This window comes from Aythya ferina (genome assembly GCF_964211825.1).
Source record: "Aythya ferina genome assembly, chromosome: 32".
NCBI classification, from domain to species: domain Eukaryota; kingdom Metazoa; phylum Chordata; class Aves; order Anseriformes; family Anatidae; genus Aythya; species Aythya ferina.
This window is the reverse complement of record NC_140329.1, coordinates 1,647,795-1,667,207: the sequence shown is the minus strand read 5'-3', so window position 1 is coordinate 1,667,207 and position 19,413 is coordinate 1,647,795. Positions and strand designations below refer to the sequence as shown.

At 63.2% G+C, this 19,413-nt stretch overlaps 2 protein-coding genes across 4 annotated transcripts; one reads left to right on the top strand and one right to left on the bottom strand.

Moving 5' to 3' along the window:
* Positions 1-722: 722 nt before the first annotated feature.
* On the bottom strand, positions 723-8,025 carry VMA22 (vacuolar ATPase assembly factor VMA22). 3 transcript variants are annotated; one of them, XM_084501503.1, is made up of 6 exons: positions 7,744-8,025; positions 6,223-6,363; positions 3,158-3,261; positions 2,511-2,623; positions 1,745-1,900; positions 723-962 (listed from the first exon to the last, which is right to left on the bottom strand). In XM_084501503.1, the coding sequence occupies exons 1-6, from the start codon at positions 8,008-8,010 to the stop codon at positions 790-792; spliced, it is 954 nt and encodes a 317-aa protein (XP_084357629.1). In that variant the 5' UTR covers positions 8,011-8,025; the 3' UTR covers positions 723-789. The 3 variants fall into 3 exon arrangements, with proteins under 3 accessions (XP_084357629.1, XP_084357631.1, XP_084357630.1); XM_084501505.1 differs by having other exon boundaries at positions 6,223-6,331; positions 7,744-7,879; XM_084501504.1 differs by lacking the exon at positions 3,158-3,261 and having other exon boundaries at positions 7,744-8,020.
* On the top strand, positions 8,008-18,167 carry IMP4 (IMP U3 small nucleolar ribonucleoprotein 4). Its single transcript, XM_084501507.1, has 9 exons — positions 8,008-8,139; positions 10,372-10,480; positions 11,815-11,898; positions 12,967-13,076; positions 13,757-13,889; positions 15,476-15,633; positions 16,384-16,478; positions 16,573-16,643; positions 17,992-18,167. Exons 1-9 carry the CDS (start codon positions 8,137-8,139, stop codon positions 18,102-18,104), a joined length of 876 nt encoding a protein of 291 aa, XP_084357633.1. The 5' UTR covers positions 8,008-8,136; the 3' UTR covers positions 18,105-18,167.
* Positions 18,168-19,413: the final 1,246 nt, after the last annotated feature.

The following is a 19,413-nucleotide window of genomic DNA, read 5'->3' as shown; positions in this document are numbered from 1 at the left end:
GGGAGGGGCCAAGGTTGGGGGAGGAGCCAAGATTGTAGGGGGAGGGGCCAAGATGGTCACATGTTTAGGGGGAGGAGCCAAGATGATAGGGGGAGGGGCCAATAATGTAGGGGGTGGGGTCAAGATGGCTGCTGGCTCTGGGGGAGGAGCCAAGACGGCCACAGGTTTGAGGGGGAGGAGCCACAATGGTCACATGTTTAGGGGGAGGAGCCAAGATGGCCGCTGGTGGTAGGGGGAGGAGCCAAGAATGTTGGGGGTGGAGCCAAATTTGTGGGGGGAGGAGCCAAGGTGGTCACAGGCTTAGGGGGAGGAGCCACAATGGTCACATGTTTAGGGGGAGGGGCCAAGATTGTAGGGGGAGGGGCTAAGATGGCCACTGGTGGTAGGGGGAGGAGTCAAGATTGTGGGGGGAGGAGCCAAGATGGCCGCTGGTGGTAGGGGGAGGAGCCAAGAATGTTGGGGGTAGGGTCAAAATTGTGGGGGGAGGAGCCACAACGGTCACATGTTTAGGGGGAGGGGCCAATAGTGTAGGGGGAGGGGCCAATAATGGAGGGGAGGAGCCAAGATGGCCGCTGGGGTTAGGGGGAGGGGCCAAGGTGGTCACAGGTTTAGGGGGAGGAGCCAAGATGGCCGCTGGTGGTAGGGGGCGGAGCCAAGAACGTAGGGGAGGGGCCAAGACTGTGAGGGGCGGAGCCAAAACCGCAGGGGGCGGAGCCAAGACAGATGGGGGGACACGGAGCCAGCGGCCTTTATTGGACGGGCCGCGTCACGTGACGCCGCAAGGCGACGTCACCGCAAGGTGACATCATCACCGCGTGACGTCAGCGGGTCACATGACGTCAGCGGGGGGTCACGTGACGTCGCCGGGTCACGTGACGCCCCCCGCAGCAGCTCCCGGTACCTGCGCGCGGCCCCGCAGGCGGCTCCCTGCAGCCCGGCCACCTCCACCGCCAGGCGCACCCCTGGGGGAGGGGGGGGGGGAATTTTGGGGACCCCCCCTCACCCCCGGGACCCCCCCCCCCACCCCCAGGGACCCCCCCTCACCCCCAGGGACCCCCCCCAAACCCCGGGACCCCCCCCCAATTCCTGGACCCCCCCATTTTGGGACACCCCCCCCCACTTAGGGTCCCTCCCCCAATTTTAGGGACCCCCCCCCATATTTTAGGCCCCCCCCCATTTTAGGGACCCCCCCCAATTTTAGGGACCCCCCCCCCACTTTAGGGACCCCCCCCATTTCAGGGACCCCCCCCCAATTTTATAACCCCCCCCCTTAAACTTTTAACACCCCCCCGCCATTTAGGGACTCCCCCACCCCTAATTTTTTTTAGGACCCTCCCCCCCCCATTTGGGGACCACCCCCCCATTTGGGGACCCCCCCATTCTACACCCCCCCCCTCAATTTTTTGGGACCCCCCCCTCCAACTCCCTCCCCCCTCCCCCAAACGCCCCCCCCCCCCAAATTCAGCCCCCCCCCACTATTTTATCCACCCCCCTCCACCTTCGGGGCCCCCCCCCACATTTTTGGGACCCCCCCCCTCCAATTTCTGCCCCCCCCCAAAATATTTCCCCCCCCACCCCCTCCCCTTTGAGCCCCCCCCCTTTAGCTTTTAGGGCCCCCTCCCCAGTTTTTTTCGCCCCCCCCACACTTTTTGGGACCCCCCCTCATTTTGGGGACCCCCCCTCGTTTTGGGGACCCCCCCCCGTTTTTGGGGACCCCCCCCCAATTTTGGGGCCCCCCCCTTACCCTCCACGAAGCTGCCCTGGGCCTGCCGCAGGCTGCGGGGCACCAGGACCCCGAACCAGGTCAGGGGGTCCTGGGGGGGGCGCCGGGGGGGCCGGGGGGGGGGGCTCCGGGGGGGGGCCCCCAAATTCTCCTCCTGACCCCGGCGCTGCCGCAGCCCTGGGGGGAGGGGGGGGGAGAGAAAAAGGGGGGGGGGTCCTTAAATAAATGGGACCCCCCCAGCACCCATAGGACCCCCCCCCCACCCATGGGATCCTCCCAAATCCCCCCCCAGCACCCATGGGACCCCCCCCAGCACCCATAGGACCCCCCCCAGAACCCCCACCCACCCATAGGACCCCCCCCCCACCCATGGGACCCCCCCAAATCCCCCCCCAGCACCCATGGGACCCCCCCCCAAACCCCCCCCAGCACCCATGGGACCCCCCCAGGACCCCCCCCCACCCATGGGACCCCCCAAGCCCCCCCCCCAGCACCCATAGGACCCCCCCAAACCTCCCCAGCACCCATGGGACCCCCCCCAGGAACCCCCCCACCCATGGGTCCCCCCAAAGCCCCCCCCAGCACCCATGGGACCCTCCCAGGACCCCCCAGCCCCCATGGGACCCCCCCAGGACCCCCCCCACCCATAGGACCCCCCCTAGACCCCCAGCACCCATGGGACCCCCCCCACCAATGTGACCCCCCCAAATCCCCCCCCAGCACCCATGGGACCCCCCCAACCCCCCCCCACACCCATGGGACCCCCCCAGGACCCCCCCCCCCTCACCCTCGTGCCCCCCCCCCAGCTGGGGGCCGACGTCCTCGGGGTCCTCGGGGTCCTCGGGGTCCCCCCCCCATCCCGGCACCTCCTCGAAGCGGGGGGCGCCCCCCGGGTCCTGCCTGCGGGGGGGGGGATGGGGGGGACACGGGGACATGGGGACACCCCCGGCAGTGTCCCCGTGCCCCCCCCCCATGTCCCCAACATCCCCCCCAGTGCCCCCCCACGTCCCCAGTGCCCCCCCAATGTCCCCATTGTCCCCCAGTGTCCCTCCAATGCCCCCCCATGTCCCCCCCATGCCCCAATGTCCCCCCCAATGTCCCCAATGTCCCCCAAATCTCCCCCCATTGTCCCCCCCTGTCCCCATGTCCCCCCCCCAATGTCCCCAATGCCCCCCCGTCCCCATGTCCCCCCCCATGCCCCAATGTCGTCCCCAATGTCCCCCAAATCTCCCCCCATTGTCCCCCAATGCCCCCCCCATGTCCCCAATGTCCCCATGCCCCCCCCATGTCCCCCTCCGTCCCCAATGTCCCCCCCAATGTCCCCAATGTCCCCCAAATCTCCCCCCATTGTCCCCCAATGTCCCTCCAATGCCCCCCATGCCCCCCCCAGTGTCCCCATGTCCCCCCCCCAGTGTCCCCCTGTCCCCCTGTCACCTGTCCCGCAGGCGGAGGCGCGGCTCCATGGTGGCCCCGTAGTGCAGGGCGGAGACGCGGGGACAGCCCAGGGCATAGCGGGCCTGGGACAGGGACAGCCAGCCCTGGGGGGGACATTTGGGGACATTTCGGGGACATCGGGGGCAGTGGGGGCATTTGGGGACATTGGGGTCAATGGGGGCATTTTGGGGATGTTTGGGGACATTTCGGGGACATCGGGGGCAGTGGGGGCATTTGGGGACGGTTGGGGACATTTCGGGGACATCGGGGTCAATGGGGGCATTTGGGGACATTTCGGGGATGGTTGGGGACATTGGGGTCAGTGGGGGGACATCAGGGTCAGTGGGGGCATTTGGGGACGTTTCAGGGATATTTGGGGACGTCGGGGACATTGGGGTCAATGGGGGCATTTGGGGATGTTTGGGGACATCGGGGTCAGTGGGGACATTTTGGGGACGTTTCGGGGATGGTTGGGGACATCGGGGGCAGTGGGGGGACACTGGGGTCAATGGGGGCGTTTGGGGATATTTTGGGAACGTTTGGAGACATTTTGGGGATGTTTGGGGACATTGGGGGGACATTGGGGGCATTTGGGGACATTTGGGGGCATTGGGGTCAATGGGGACATTTCAGGGATGTTTGGGGTCAGTGGGGACATTTTGGAGACATTGGGGACATTTGGGGGATGTTTGGGGATATTTTGGGGACATTGGGGTCAATGGGGAACATTTGGGGGATGTTTGGGGACATTTGGGGGCATTGGGGTCAATGGGGGGACATTGGGGTCAATGGGGACATTTCGGGGATGTTTTGGGGACATTTGGGGTCAATGGGGCATTTTGGGGACATTGGGGTCAATGGGGGCATTTTGGGACATTTTGGGAATTTTGGGGACATTTCGGGGATGTTTGGGGACGCTGGGGTCAGTGGGGGGACATTGGGGTCAATGGGGGCATTTGGGGATGGTTGGGGACATTTGGGGGATATTTGGGGGCATTTCGGGATGTTTGGGGACGTCGGGGTCAATGGGGACATTTTGGGGACATTGGGGTTAATGGGGGCATTTTGGGGATGTTTGGGACATTTTGGGGACATTGGGGGCATTGGGGTCAATGGGGGCATTTCGGGGATGTTTGGGGTCAGTGGGGACATTTTGGGGACATTGGGGGCGTTTTGGGGATGTTTGGGGGACATTGGGGTCAATGGGGGCATTTTGGGGATGTTTGGGACATTTTGGGGACATTGGGGGCATTGGGGGCATTTTAGGGATGTTTGGGGACATCGGGGTCAGTGGGGGGACATCGGGGTCAATGGGGGCATTTGGGGACATTTTGGGAATGTTTGGGGACGTTTCGGGGATGTTTGGGGACATCGGGCTCAGTGGGGGGACATTGGGGTCAATGGGGGCGTTTGGGGATGTTTGGGGACATTTGGGGGCATTGGGGTCAATGGGGGCATTTGGGGACGTTTCGGGGATGTTTGGGAAATCAGGATCAGTGGGGGGACATTGGGGACATTTCAGGGATGTTTGGGGACATCAGGGCCAACGGGGACATTTTGGGGACATTGGGGTCAATGGGGACATTTCAGGGATGTTTGGGGTCAGTGGGGACATTTTGGGGACATTGGGGACATTTCAGGATGTTTGGGGACATTGGGGGGACATTTGGGGGCATTGGGGGCATTTTGGGGACATTGGGGGGACATTGGGGTCAATGGGGGCATTTTGGGGATGTTTGGGGACATTTCGGGGATGTTTGGGGACATTTGGGGTCAATGGGACATTTTGGGGACATTGGGGGGACATTGGGGTCAACGGGGTCATTTCAGGGATGTTTGGGAACATCGGGGTCAGTGGGATCAATGGGGACATTTTGGGACATTTTGGGAATGTTTGGGGACGTCGAGGTCAACGGGGGCATTCTGGGGTCATTTCTGGGGTGTTTGGGGACATTTTGGGGATGTTTGGGGACATCGGGGACAACGGGGTCAATGGGGACATTTCAGGGATGTTTGGGGACATTTCGGGGATGTTTGGGGACATTTCGGGGTCAGTGGGGACATTTTGGGACATTTTGGGAATGTTTGGGACGTTTCAGGGATGTTTGGGGACATTGGGGGGACATTGGGTCAATGGGGACATTTTGGGGATGTTTGGGGACATTGGGGACAATGGGGTCAATGGGGGGCATTGGGGGATGTTTGGAGACATTTTGGGGACGTTTTGGGGACTTTTATAGACATTGAGTGACATTTGGGGACATTGTGGGGACACTGGGAACATTGGAGGGACGTTTGGGGACATTTTGGGGACACTGGGGACAATGGGTACTTTGGGGACATTTGGGGGTATTTGGGAACATTTTTGGGGACGTTGGGGGCGTTTGGGGACATTTTGGGAACATTGCAGATATTTTGGGGACGTTTGAGGCCTTTGGGAGCATTGGAGGGACACTGGAAGCATGGGGCATTTTGGGGCCATTTTGGGGCATTTTGGGGCCATCTTGGGGCGTTTGGGGGCATTTTGGGGCCATTTTGGGGCCATCTTGGGGTGTTTTGGGGGCTTTTTGGGGCCATTTTGGGGCATTTTGGGGTCATTTTGGGGCCATTTTGGAGTGTTTTGGGGTGTTTTGGGGGCTTTTTGGGGCCGTTTTGGGGCCATTTTGGGGCATTTTAGGGCGTTTTGGGGCGTTTGGGGTCATTTTGGGGCTGTTTGGGGTCATTTTGGGGCCGTTTTGGGGCCATTTTAGGGCATTTTGGGGCCGTCTTGGGGTCATTTTGGGCCATTTGGGGCATTCTGGGGCCGTCTTGGTGCATTTTGGGGCCGTCTTGGGCCGTTTTGGGGCATTTTGGGGCCGTTTTGGGCCATTTTGGGCCGTTTGGGGCCATTTTGGGGTCATTTTGGAGCGTTTTGGGCATTCTGGGCCATTTTGGGGCATTTTGGGGCGTTTGGGGCATTTTGGGGCCGTTTGGGGTCATTTTGGGGCCGTTTTGGGGCATTTTGGGGCATTTTGGGGCGTTTTGGGGCCATTTTGGGGCGTTTTGGGGCCGTTTTGGCCCGTCACCTCTCTCAGGGCGTGGTGCAGGCGCTCCCGGTGCTGGTGCAGGGCCTCCAGCGCCTCCAGCAGCTCCAGCAGCGCCGCGTCCAGCGCCGCGCCCGGCGCCATGGAGACCCTACAAAAACACGGGGGGTAAACACGGAGACCCTACAAAAACACGGGGTGTAAACATGGGGACCCTACCAAAATAAAGGGGGTGTAAACATGGAGACCCTACCAAAATAAAGGGGTGTAAACATGGAGACCCTACAAAAACACAGGGGTAAACATGGGGGGCCTACCAAAATAAAGGGGTAAACATGGGGGCCTACCAAAACACAGGGTTTGATAACACGGAGACCCTACCAAAACACAGGGGGTAAACACGGGGACCCCAACAAAACATGGGGTGTAAACACAGGGACCCTACCAAAACATGGGGTGTAACAAGGAGACCCTACCAAAATCAAGGGGTGTAAACATGGGGGGCCTACCAAAATACAGGGGGTGTAAACATGGAGACCCTACCAAAACACGGGGGTAAACACGGGGGGCCTACCAAAATAAAGGGTGTAAACATGCGGACTCTACCAAAATAAAGGGGGGTAAACACGGGGGGCTACCAAAACATGGGGTGTAAACAGGAGGACCCTACAAAAATACAGCATGTAAACATGGAGACCCTACAAAAACATGGCAACCCTATTGAAACATGGGCACCCTACCAAAATAAAGAGGTGTAAACACAGGGACCCTACCAAGGCACAGGGTACATCAACATGGGGACCCTACCAAAACATGGGGTGTAAACATGGGGGGCCTACCAAAATACAGGGGGTGTAAACATGGGGACCCTACCAAAACACGGCAGGTAAACACGGGGACCTTACCAAAACACAGGGTTTGTTAACGTGGAGACCCTACCAAAATACAGGGGGTGTAAACACGGGGACCCTAACCAAAATATGGGGTATAAACAGGAGGACCCTACAAAAATACGGCATGTAAACACAGGGACCCTACAAAAACATGGGGGGAAAACATAGCAACCCTACTGAAATATGGGGTCCCCCCTACCAAAATAAAGGGGTGTAAACACAGGGACCCTACCAAAACACGGGGTGTAAATATGGGGGCCCTACCAAAACATGGGGTATAAACAGTGGGACCCTACAAAACAAAGGGTACCTCAACGTGGGGACCCTACCAAAACATGGGGTGTAAACACAGGGATCCCATCAAAATACAGGGTGCATCAATGTGGGGACCCTACCAAAACAATGGATGCGTCAACACGATGCCCCCCAAGGAGACCCTACCAAAACAGACCTCAACGTAAACACACCCATCGTGTAGGACCTACAAAAACTAAGGAACCTCAATGTAAACACCCCCCTCCACCGTGTAGGACCTACCAAAACTAACCCCCACCAACGCCACCCCCCAGCCAGGAGACCCTACAAAAACACAGCCCCACCACTGACCCCCCCCACGGCGAGGAGACCCTACAAAAACACCCCCGCCCCCCCCCCCCCCAAATTCAATAACCTCAGGCTGCGGCCGCCGCCGCCGCTCCTCGCTCACGGGACCCGCCGCGGCTTCACGCCGCGCCGCCGCCTCCTCCAATCGGAGGCGCGGCTCTCCGCCCCTTGGCCAATCAGCGCGCGCGGCGGGGCGCGGGGCGGGGCCTGGCTGAGGGGCGGTGGTTCCGCCAACGAAGCCGGTTCGGCCGCCATCTTGGGTGAGGGCGCCTCGCCGCTTTCCCTTGGCCGCCATCTTGGGTGAGGGCGCGGCGCCGCCCTCTGCGGCCGCCATCTTGGGGAGGGGTGGGCTCCCCTCAGCACGGGGCGCGCTGATTGGCTCCCGGCGGCCGGCCCAATCGGCGGCGGCGGTGTTGGGAGGCGGCGGCGGCGGCGTGAGGAGAGCGGCGGGGCCGGAGCCATGGTACGGGGGGAGGGGGGGAGGGGCGGGGGTCCCGGGGGGGGGGGGGGGGCACCAAAACTTCCCCCAGTGCTCCCAGTATCCCCCCAGTATCCCCCAGTATCCCTCCAGTCCCCCCAGTACCCCCCCAACACCCCCCAGTATCCCCACATCCCCCCAGTCCCCTCCCAGTATCCCCAGTGCTTCCCAGTCCCCTCCCAGTATCCCCAGTACCCCCCCAGTACCCCTCCAGTATCCCCACATCCCCCCAGTACCCCCCCAGTTTCCCCCATTCCACTCCCAGTATCCCCCCAGTATCCCCCAGAACCTCCCCAACACCCCCCCAGTATCCCCACCTCCCTCCCAGTCCCCCCCAGTACCCCCCCAGTACCCTCCCAGCCTCCCCCAGTATCTCCCAGTCCCCCCAGTATCCCCCATCTCCCCCCTTAATCCCCCCATTCCCCCCCCAACCCACCCCAAATCCCCCCCAAACGCCCCCCGGCACCCCCCCAGCCCCTCCCAGTCCCTCCCAGTGCCTCCCAGTAAGCCCCAGTTCCCCCCAGTATCCCCCCATTCCCCCCCAAACCCCCTCAACCCCCTCCCACCCCCCCCAATCCGCCCCCCACCTCCCCCCCACCCCTCCCCCAGCCCTCCCAGTGCCTCCCAGTAAGCCCCAGTTCCCCCCAGTACCCCCCCAATCCCCCCCAACCCCCCCCCCATTCCCCCCTTAATCCCCCCAGCCCCCCCCATTCCCCTCCCACCCCCCCCAAACCCCCCCCACCTCCCCCCCAGCCCCCCCCCGCCCCTCCCAGTCCCTCCCAGTAAGCCCCAGTTCCCCCCAGTACCCCCCCATTCCCCCCCCAAATCCCCCCCATTCCCCCCCCAAACCCCCTCCCACCCCCCCCAAACCCCCCCTGGCCCCCCCCCAACCCCCCCCCACCCCTCCCAGTGCCTCCCAGTAACCCCCCAGTACCCCCCCAGTCCCCCCCATTCCCCCCCAAATCCCCCCAGCCCCCCCCCAAACCCCCCCATTCTCCCCCCAACCCCCCCAAACCCCCTCAAACCCCCCTTGCCCCCCCCAGCCCCCCCCACCCCTCCCAGTGCCTCCCAGTAAGGCCCCAATCCCCCCCAGTCCCTCCCAGTAAGCCCCCAGTAACACCCCAGTACCCCCCCCAACCCCTCCCACCCCCCCACCTCCCCCCCAACCCCCCCCCCCCAACCCCCCCCAAGCCCCCCCTGGCCCCCCCCCGGCCCCCCCCCACCCCTCCCAGTTTGTCCCAGTAAGCCCCAGTTCCCCCCAGTACCCCCCCATTCCCCCCCCAACCCCCCCCCAGCCCCCCCCCACCTCCCCCCGGTCCCCCCCCGGCCCCCCCCCGCCCCTCCAAGTAAGCCCCAGTCCCCCCCAGTCCCTCCCAGTAAGGCCCCAATCCCCCCCAGTCCCTCCCAGTAAGCCCCCAGTAACACCCCAGTACCCCCCCAAACCCCTCCCACCCCCCCCAACCCCCCCCTGGTCCCCCCCCCAGCCCTCCCAGTGCCTCCCAGTAAGCCCCAGTTCCCCCCAGTACCCCCCCATTCCCCCCTTGATCCCCCCAAACCCCCCCAACCCCCTCCCACTCCCCCCAACCCCCCCCAAACCCCCCCTGGCCCCCCCCAGCCCCCCCCCCGCCCCTCCCAGTTTGTCCCAGTAAGCCCCAGTTCCCCCCAGTACCCCCCCATTCCCCCCCCAACCCCCCCCCAGCCCCCCCCCACCTCCCCCCCGGTCCCCCCCCGGCCCCCCCCCGCCCCTCCAAGTAAGCCCCAGTTGCCCCCAGTCCCTCCCAGTAAGGCCCCAGTCCCCCCCAGTACCCTCCCAGTTAGCCCCCAGTAACACCCCAGTACCCCCCCAAACCCCCCCCAACCCCTCCCAACCCCCCCCAGCCCTCCCAGTGCCTCCCAGTAACCCCCCAGTTCCCCCCAGTACCCCCCCATTCCCCCCCCAGTACCCCCCCAATCCCCCCTTAATCCCCCCCATTCCCCCCCAAACCCCCCCCAAACCCCCTCCCACCCCCCCCACCCCTCCCAGTTTGTCCCAGTAAGCCCCAGTTCCCCCCAGTACCCCCCCATTCCCCCCCAAACCCCCCCCAACCCCCTCCCACCCCCCCCACCTCCCCCCCAAACCCCCCCAACCCCCCCCAACCGCCCCCAAACCCCCCCTGGCCCCCCCCCGGCCCCCCCCCACCCCTCCCAGTTTGTCCCAGTAAGGCCCAGTCCCCCCAGTTGCGGCGGCAGGCCCGGCAGCGCCGCGAGTACCTGCAGCGGCGGGCGCAGGAGCAGCGGCTCCGGGGGCTGCGGGACAGGGCCCAGCGCCTCGGGGGGGCGCTCGCAGGTGGGGGGGGGGTTATGGGGTCGGGTTATGGGGTCAGGGGGTTATGGGGTCGGGGGGTTGTGGGGGGGGTTATGGGGTCGGGGGGTATGGGGTCGGGGGGTTATGGGGTGGGTATGGGGTCAGTATGGGGTCAGGTTATGGGGTCGGGGGGTTATAGGGTGGGATATGGGGTCAGTTATGGGGTGGGGGGGTTATGGGGTGGGTTATGGGGTCAGGGGGGTTATGGGGTCGGGGGGGTTATGGGGTCGGGGGGTTATGGGGTGGGTATGGGGTGGGTATGGGGTCGGGGGGGTTATGGGGTGGGTATGGGGTCGGGGGGGTTATGGGGTCGGGGGGGTTATGGGGTCGGTGTGGGGTCAGGGGGGTTGTGGGGGGGGTTATGGGGTCGGGGGGTTATGGGGTCGGCTATGGGGTGGGTATGGGATGGGGGGGGTTAAGGGGTGGGTATGGGGTGGGGGGGGCTGTGGGGGGGATATGGGGTGGGATATGGGGTGGGTATGGGGCCGGGGGGTTATGGGGGGGATATGCGGTGGGTATGGGGTCGGGGGGATTATGGGGTCGTTATGGGGTCAGGGGGGTTATAGGGAGGGATATGGGGGGGGTTTATGGGGTTGGGGGGGTTATGGGGGGGTTATGGGGTCGGTATGGGGTGGGGGGGGTTATGGGGTGGGTATGGGGTCGGGGGGGTATGTGGTGGGTGTGGGGTCAGGGGGGTTGTGGGGTGGGTATGGGGGGGTTATGGGGTCGGTATGGGGTGGGGGGGGTTATGGGGGGGATATGGGGTGGGGGGGTTATGGGGTCGGTATGGGGTGGGTTGTGGGGGGGCATGGGGTGGGATATGGGGTCAAGGGGGTTATGGGGTCAGTGTGGGGTGGGTATGGGGTGGGGGGGATATGGGGTGGGATATGGGGTGGGGGGGCCTGTGGGGGGGTTATGGGGTGGGGGGGGGGTTTGGGGTGGGGGCTATGGGGTCAGCTATGGGGTGGGGGGGGTATGGGGTTGATATGGGGTGGGACATGGGGTCGGGGGGAGGTTATGGGGTCGGTATGGGGTGGGATATGGGGTGGGGGGGGGTTATGGGGTGGGCTATGGGGTTTTGGGGGGCTGTGGGGTGGGCTATGGGGTGGGGAGGGCTATGGGGTGGGTTATGGGGTTTGGGGGGCTATGGGGTGGGCTATGGGGTTTTGGGGGGCTACGGGATGGTTTATGGGGTTGGGGGGCTATGGGGTGGGCTATGGGGTTGGGGGGCTGTGGGGTGGGCTATGGGGTTTGGGGGGGCTATGGGGGGGTGTTTTGGGGTGCCCCCTGACCCTATTGCTGCCCCCACCCCACAGAGAACCGGGTGCTGCCCACGGAGCTGCGGCGCGAGGCGCTGGCCCTACAGCGGGACCTGGAGTTCGACACCCCGGGGGTGGGCGGTGAGCAAAAAAAAAACCCCAAATTCCCCCAAATTCACCCCAAAATACGGAGCGGGGGCGCCCAAAAACACCCTAAAAAAAAAAAAAGAGATTTTGCCCCATTTTTATCGTGAAAATTCCCCATATATGGGGTTGAATTAGTCCCAAAATGGGGTTTGTCCCGATTTTTTCCCAAATAAGAGGAATTTTGTCCCAATTTCGGTGAAAATCGGGCTGAATCTGCCCCAAAATGGGATTTGCCTGAATGGATCCCAAAACGGGGAGCATTTGCCCCAAATTTTCTTCAAACGGGACGCGGATTTGCCTGAATCGCCCCCAAAACGAGGAGGAAATTTTTGTCCCGTTCGGTTTTCTCCAAATTTGCCCAAATTGGCCCCAAAATAGGGAGCAGATTTTCCCTAATTTCTCTCAAAATTGGGAGCAAATTTGCCCGATTTTGTTCCAAAATGGGGAGATTTCTTTCTATTTCTGTCAAAATGTGGCACGGATTTGCCCAAACTGCACCAAAATTGGGAGATTTTTCCCTAAATTGTTAGAAAATTGGGAGCGGATTTTCCCTAATTTCTCTCAAAATTGGGAGCAAAATTGCCCGATTTTCTTCCAAAATGGGGAGATTTCTTTCTATTTCGGTCAAAACGGGGCGCGGATTTGTGAATCGCCCCCAAAATTGGGAGAATATTTTTTGTAACTTTTCTCAAAATTGGGGGCCGAATTTCTCCGATTCCTCTGAAAATTGGGAGCAGATTTACCCAAAACGCCCCAAAATTGGGAGCAGATTCAGCCCGATTCCTATGAAAATTGGGAGTGGATTTCCCTGATTTTCTTTAAAATTAGGGCTGCAATTTTTTTCCTCATCATTTTTTAAAACGGGGCCAAATTTGGCTGAATTCCCCCCAAAACGGGGCCCACGTTTTTGGTCATTTTTACCAAAAGGGGCCCAAATTTGTCTGAATCCCCCCCAAAAATAGGGAGAGCGAATTTGTCCCCGATTCCTCGCAAAATCAGGAATTTGCCCGAATTTCCCCCAAAATGCCGAGGGGGCGTGGCCTGACCAAGCCCCGCCCCCAGGCGTGACCAGTAGCCATGACGACGAGTACCAGTGGGCGGGGCTTGAGCCCCCCAAGGTGATGGTGACGACGTCACGTGACCCCAGCGCCCGGCTCCGCATCTTTGTCAAGGTGGGCGGGGCCTCGGGAGAAAGGGGGCGGGGCCACGCGGTTGGGGGCGGGGCTTGTGGAAAGGGGGCGGGGCCTCCAGGCCTTGGCGCTTGGTGTGGGAGCTTGGAGGAGGAGGAGGTGGGGGCGGGGCTTAAAGGAGGGGGCGGAGCCAATAGGCTGGGGCTTCTGGGCGGGGCTTTCCACGAGGGGCGTGGCCTCGTGTGGGCGGGGCTTCGCTTGGCCCCGCCCCCAGGGTTTGTGCTTGGCTGTGCTGCGGGCGTGGAGCCATTGATGGGAAGCTGGGGGGTGGAGCTTGGGGGTGGGCGGAGCCTGAGTGGGCGTGGGCGAAGATGTGGGCGTGGTCTCGGCCACGCCCTCTTTAGCCACGCCCACTGGGGCCACGCTGCGTTATCCCCCGGGGCGCCGATATACCACGGGGGGGGGACTTGGGGTGGGCGGAGCCTGTACGGGTGTGATTGTGGGCGTGGTCGTGTTTGGGGGCGTGGCAGTAGTAGTGGGCGTGGTCTCGTGGCCACGCCCTCTTTAGCCACGCCCACTGGCACCACGCTGCGTTATCCCCTGGGGCGCCGATATACCATGGGGGGGGGACTTGCGGCGGGCGGAGCCTGCGTGGGCGTGGCCGGTGGGTGGGCGTGTCCCCTCCTGACCCCGCCCCCCCCCCCCTTTGACCCCGCCCCCAGGAGCTGTGCCTGATCATCCCGGGGGCGCGGCGGCTGAACCGGGGCCGTGCCGAGGTGGGGGCGCTGCTGGGGGCCTGCCGGGCCGCCGGGGTCACCGACCTGCTGGTGGTGCACGAGACCAGGGGGAGGCCCGGTGAGGGGGCGGGGCCACGGCCTGGGGGGCGGGGCCAGGGGTGGGAGGGGCCGCGGGAGGGGGCGGGGCTAGGATGGGGGAGGTAGGAGCGGGGTGGGGGTGTGCAGGTGGGGAGCGGGGCTGGGGGGGCTAATGGGGAAGGGGAGGGGCTAATGGGGAAAGGGGCGGGGCTAATGGAGAAGGGGCGGGGCTAAAGGGGAGGGGAGGGGCTAATGGAGAAGGGGCGGGGCTAAAGGGGAAGGGGCGGGGCTAAAGGGAATGGGAGGGGCTAAGGGAAGGGGAGGGGCTAATGAGGAGGGGGAGGGGCTAAAGGGGAAGGGGGCGGGGCTAGTGGGAAGGTGGTGGGGCTAAAGGGGAGGGGGGCTAAAGGGGAGGGGCTAATGGGGAAGGGGAGGGGCTAAGGGAAGGGGAGGGGCTAATGAGGAGGGGGAGGGGCTAAAGGGGAAGGGGGCGGGGCTAATGGGAAGGTGGTGGGGCTAAAGGGGAGGGGGGCTAAAGGGGAGGGGCTAATGGGGAAGGGGAGGGGCTAAAGGGGAAGGGGGCGGGGCTAAGGGGGAAGGGTGGGGTTAGTGGAAGGGGAGGGGCTAAAGGGAATGGGAGGGGCTAATGGAGAGGCGGGGCTAAAGGGGAGGGGCTAATGGAGAATGGGGTGGAGCTAAAGGGGAAGGGTGGGGTTAGTGGAAGGGGAGGGGCTAAAGGGGGAGGGGGTGGGGCTAATGGGGAAGGGGAGGGGCTAATGGGATGGGGTGGGGCTAAAGGGAGGGGCTTAATGAGAAGGGGGTGGGGCTAAAGGGGAAGGGTGGGGTTGGTGGAAGGGGAGGGGCTAAAGGGGGAGGGGGCGGGGCTAAAGGGGGATGGGGCAGGGCTAATGGGATGGGGCGGGGCTAAAGGGAGGGGCTAATGGAGAAGGGGGTGGGACTAAAGGGGAAGGGTGGGGTTAGTGGAAGGGGAGGGGCTAAAGGGGAGGGGGCGGGGCTAATAGGGAGGGGGTGGGGCTAAAGGGGAAGGGGAGGGGCTAATGGAGGGGCGGGGCTAAAGGGGAGGGGTGGGCGGGGCTAAAGGGGGCTAATGGAGAAGGGGGCGGGGCTAAAGGGGAAGAGTGGAGCTAAGGGAGGGGGAGGGGCTAATGGAGGGGCGGGGCTAAAGGGGAGGGGTGGGCGGGGCTAAAGGGGAGGGGTGGGCGGGGCTAAAGCAGGAGGGGCGGGGCTTCCAGCAGGGGGTTGTTGGGGAGGGGGCGGAGTTTATGGGGAGGGGGCGTGGCTAAAGGCAGGGGTGGAGCTAATGAGGGACGGGCGGGGGCTAATTTAAAGGGGTGGGGGCTAATTTAAAGGGGGCGGGGCTAATTCAAAGGGGGCGGGGCTAATTCAAAGGGGGCGAGGCTAATTTAAAGGGGCGGGGCTTACGGTGGGCGGGGCTTATAGGGCGGGCAGGACGGAGGCTCTGGGGGGGAGGTTGCAGGGAGGGGGCGGGCTTAAGGCCGCGGGGCGTGGCTTTGGGGGGGCGTGGCCAGGCGGAGGGGGCGTGGCCGGGCGTGGGCGTGTCCCTCGGAGGCCCCGCCCCCTCCGTGACCCCGCCCACCCCCCCAGACGGGCTGGTGCTGAGCCACCTCCCCCATGGCCCCACGGCGCACTTCACGCTGAGCGGGGCCGTGCTGCGCCACGACCTGGGGGGGGCGCTGGGGGGGGCGCCCCTGGGGGCCCCCCACCTCCTGCTGCACCGCATGGACAGCGCCCTGGGGAGGAGGGTGAGGGGGGGTTGGGGGGGGTGGGGGGGGGTTGGGGGGGGTGGGGGGGGACATGGAGGGGTGTGGGGGGGATTTGGGGGGGTTGGGGGGGGTTTGGGGGGTTATGGGGGGATTGGGGGGGGTGTAGGGGGGATTGGGGGGGTTTGGGGGGCGTGGGGGGGACATGGAGGGGTGTGGGGGGGGTATGGGGGGGGATTCGGGGGGGTGTGGGGGGGGTTGGGGGGGATTTGGGGGGGTTGGGGGGTGGGGGGGGATTTGCAGGGGTGTGGGGGGGTGTGGGGGGGGACATGGAGGGGTGTGGGGGGGTTGGGGGGGGTTGTGGGGGGGATTTAGGGGGCTTGGGGGGGGATTTGGGGGGGTTGGGGGGGTTATATGGGGGGTGTGGGGGGGACATGGAGGGGTGTGGGGGGTTGTGGGGGGGCTGGGGGGCTTCTAGGGGGGGTGTGGGGCTTATATGGGGGGTGTGGGGGGGATTGGGGGGGGTTTGGGGGGACATGGAGGGGTGGGGGGGGTTGGGGGGCTTGTAGGGGGGGTGTGGGGGGGATTTGGGGGGGTTTTGGGGGGCTGGGGGGCTTGTGGGGGGGGATTGGGGGGGTTTGGGGGGGACATGGAGGGGTGTGGGGGCGCGTGGGGGGGCTGGGGGGCTTATAGGGGGTGTGTGTGGGGGGGATGTGGGGATGGGGGACAGTGCCACCCCCCCGCGGTGTCCCCACGCCCCCCCCCCATGTCCCCGTGTCCCCCCCCCCCCAGGTGGGCAGCATCCTGAAGCACCTCTTCCCCGTGCCCCGGCCCCAAAGCCGCCGCGTGGTCACCTTCGCCAACCACGAGGACGTCATCCTCGTCCGGTGGGGACATTTGGGGACATTTGGGGACATTTTGGGGACATTTGGGGACATTTTGGGGACATTTGGGGACGTTTTGGGGACGTTTGTCCCGCAGGAACCACGTCTACCGGCGCCGGGGGAAGAACGTGGAGCTGGAGGAGGTGGGACCCCGCTTCCAGCTGCGCCGTGAGTGGCCCCCAAATGTCCCCAAGTGTCCCCAAAATGTCCCCAAGTGTCCCCAAGTGTCCCCACGTGTCCCCAGACCCTCCATGTGTCCCGTTTGTCCCCCCCCCCCCGCCACCCCTAAGTCCCCAGCCTGTCCCCACCTCGCCTCTCTTGTTCCCAAAATGTCCTCGTTGTGTCCCCAACGTGTCCCCATCATGTCCCTAGCTGTCCCCAACGTGTCCCCATCGTGTCCCAATGTCCCCAGCGTGTCCCCAATGTGCCGCCATAATGTCCCAAGATGTCCCCACCTGTCCCCATCACGTCCCCATGTCCCCAACGTGTCCCAGTGTCTCCCCAGTGTGTCCCCAATGTCTCCCAATATGTCCCCGTGTCCCCATAATGTCCCCAGCGTGCCCCCATCATGTCCCCAATGTGTTCCAGTGTCTCCCAACATGTCCCCATGTCCCCATAACGTCCCCAGTGTGTCCCAGTGTCTCCCCATCATGTCCTCAGTGTGTCCCCAATGTCTCCCAACATGTCCCCATCATGTCCCCATGTCCCCAACATGTCCCAGTGTCTCCCCATCATGTCCCCATGTCCCCAACGTGCCCCCATCGTGTCCCCAATGCGTCCCCAACATGTCCCCATGTCCCCAACATGTCCCCAATGTGTCCCAGTGTCTCCCCATCATGTCCCCATGTCCCCAATGCGTCCCCAACACGTCCCCAATGTCTCCCAACATGTCCCCATGTCCCCAACATGTCCCCAGTGTGTCCCAGTGTCTCCCCAACGTGCCCCCATCATGTCCCAGTGTCTCCCCATCGTGTCCCCATGTCCCCAATGCGTCCCCAACATGTCCCCAATGTCTCCCAACATGTCCCCAATGCGTCCCCAACATGTCCCCAACATGTCCCCAATGTCTCCCAACATGTCCCCATGTCCCCATAACGTCCCCAACATGTCCCCAATGTCTCCCAACATGTCCCCATGTCCCCAACATGTCCCCAACATGTCCCAGTGTCTCCCTAGTGTGTCCCCATCACGTCCCCAGTGTGCCCCCATGTCCCCATAATGTCCCCAACATGTCCCCAGTGTGTCCCAGTGTCTCCCCAACGTGCCCCCATCATGTCCCAGTGTCTCCCCATCGTGTCCCCATGTCCCCAGTGTCTCCCCATCGTGTCCCCATGTCCCCAACGTGCCCCCATCGTGTCCCCATGTCCCCATAACGTCCCCAACATGTCCCCAGTGTCTCCCAACTTGTCCCCATGTCCCCATAACGTCCCCAACGTACCCCCATCATGTCCCAGTGTCTCCCCATCGTGTCCCCACGTCCCCATCGCGTCCCCAACCCGTCCCTGTGTCCCCGCAGCCTACCTGATCCGCCTGGGGACCCTGGAGCAAGGGGACGCCGCCGACGTGGAGTGGCGCTGGCACCCCTACACCGCCACCGCCCCCAAGCGCCAGCTCCTCAGCGCCACATAGGGCCCCCCCTGGCTCAAAACTCATTTTTTTTATTAAAACACAATTTTTACAACTTTTCCCCAACCTCAAACTCGTCCTTTTGTCACCCGCCGCCTGCTCCGGGGGCCTCGGCTTCTCTTTTATAGGGAGGACAGGCCCTGTAGGGTTTTTTTTTTTGGGGGGGGGGTTTGTAGGGTCCTCTGTATGGATCCTGTAGGGGTGAGGGGGGGCCCACGGAGCCTATGGGGTGAGGGAGGGGTGGTATGGCCGCTATAGGGACCGGGATGACCCTATAGGGCCGGGTGGCGGTGGGATCGCGCGTCCCTATAGGGTGGGGGGAGGGTGTCAGGGTCACGGTTGGGATTTTGGGGGTTGGGATTTGGGGGTTGGGATTTGGGGATTGGGATTTTGGGGTTGGGATTTTGGGGTTGGGATTTGGGGGTTGGGATTTTGGGGTTGGGATTTTGGGGGTTGGGATTTTGGGGTTGGGATTTTGGGGTTGGGATTTGGGGGTTGGGATTTGGGGATTGGGATTTTGGGGGTTGGGATTTTGGGGGTTGGGATTTGGGGGTTGGGATTTTGGGGGTTGGGATTTGGGGGTTGGGATTTGGGGGTTGGGATTTGGGGATTGGGATTTGGGGGGTTGGGATTTGGGGGGTTGGGATTTTGGGATTGGGATTTTGGGATTGGGATTTTGGGGGTTGGGATTTGGGGGTTGGGATTTTGGGATTGGGATTTTGGGATTGGGATTTTGGGGGTTGGGATTTGGGGGTTGGGATTTTGGGGTTGGGATTTTGGGGTTGGGATTTTGGGGTTGGGATTTGGGGATTGGGATTTTGGGGGTTGGGATTTGGGGGTTGGGATTTGGGGGGTTGGGATTTTGGGGTTGGGATTTTGGGGTTGGGATTTGGGGGTTGGGATTTTGGGGGTTGGGATTTGGGGATTGGGATTTTGGGGGTTGGGATTTTGGGGTTGGGATTTTGGGGTTGGGATTTTGGGGTTGGGATTTGGGGATTGGGATTTTGGGGGTTGGGATTTGGGGGTTGGGATTTGGGGGGTTGGGATTTTGGGGTTGGGATTTTGGGGTTGGGATTTGGGGGTTGGGATTTTGGGGGTTGGGATTTTGGGGGGTTGGGATTTGGGGGTTGGGATTTTGGGGTTGGGATTTGGGGATTGGGATTTTGGGGTTGGGATTTGGGGGTTGGGATTTTGGGGTTGGGATTTTGGGGGTTGGGATTTGGGGGTTGGGATTTGGGGGTTGGGATTTGGGGGTTGGGATTTGGGGGTTGGGATTTTGGGGGTTGGGATTTGGGGATTGGGATTTTGGGGG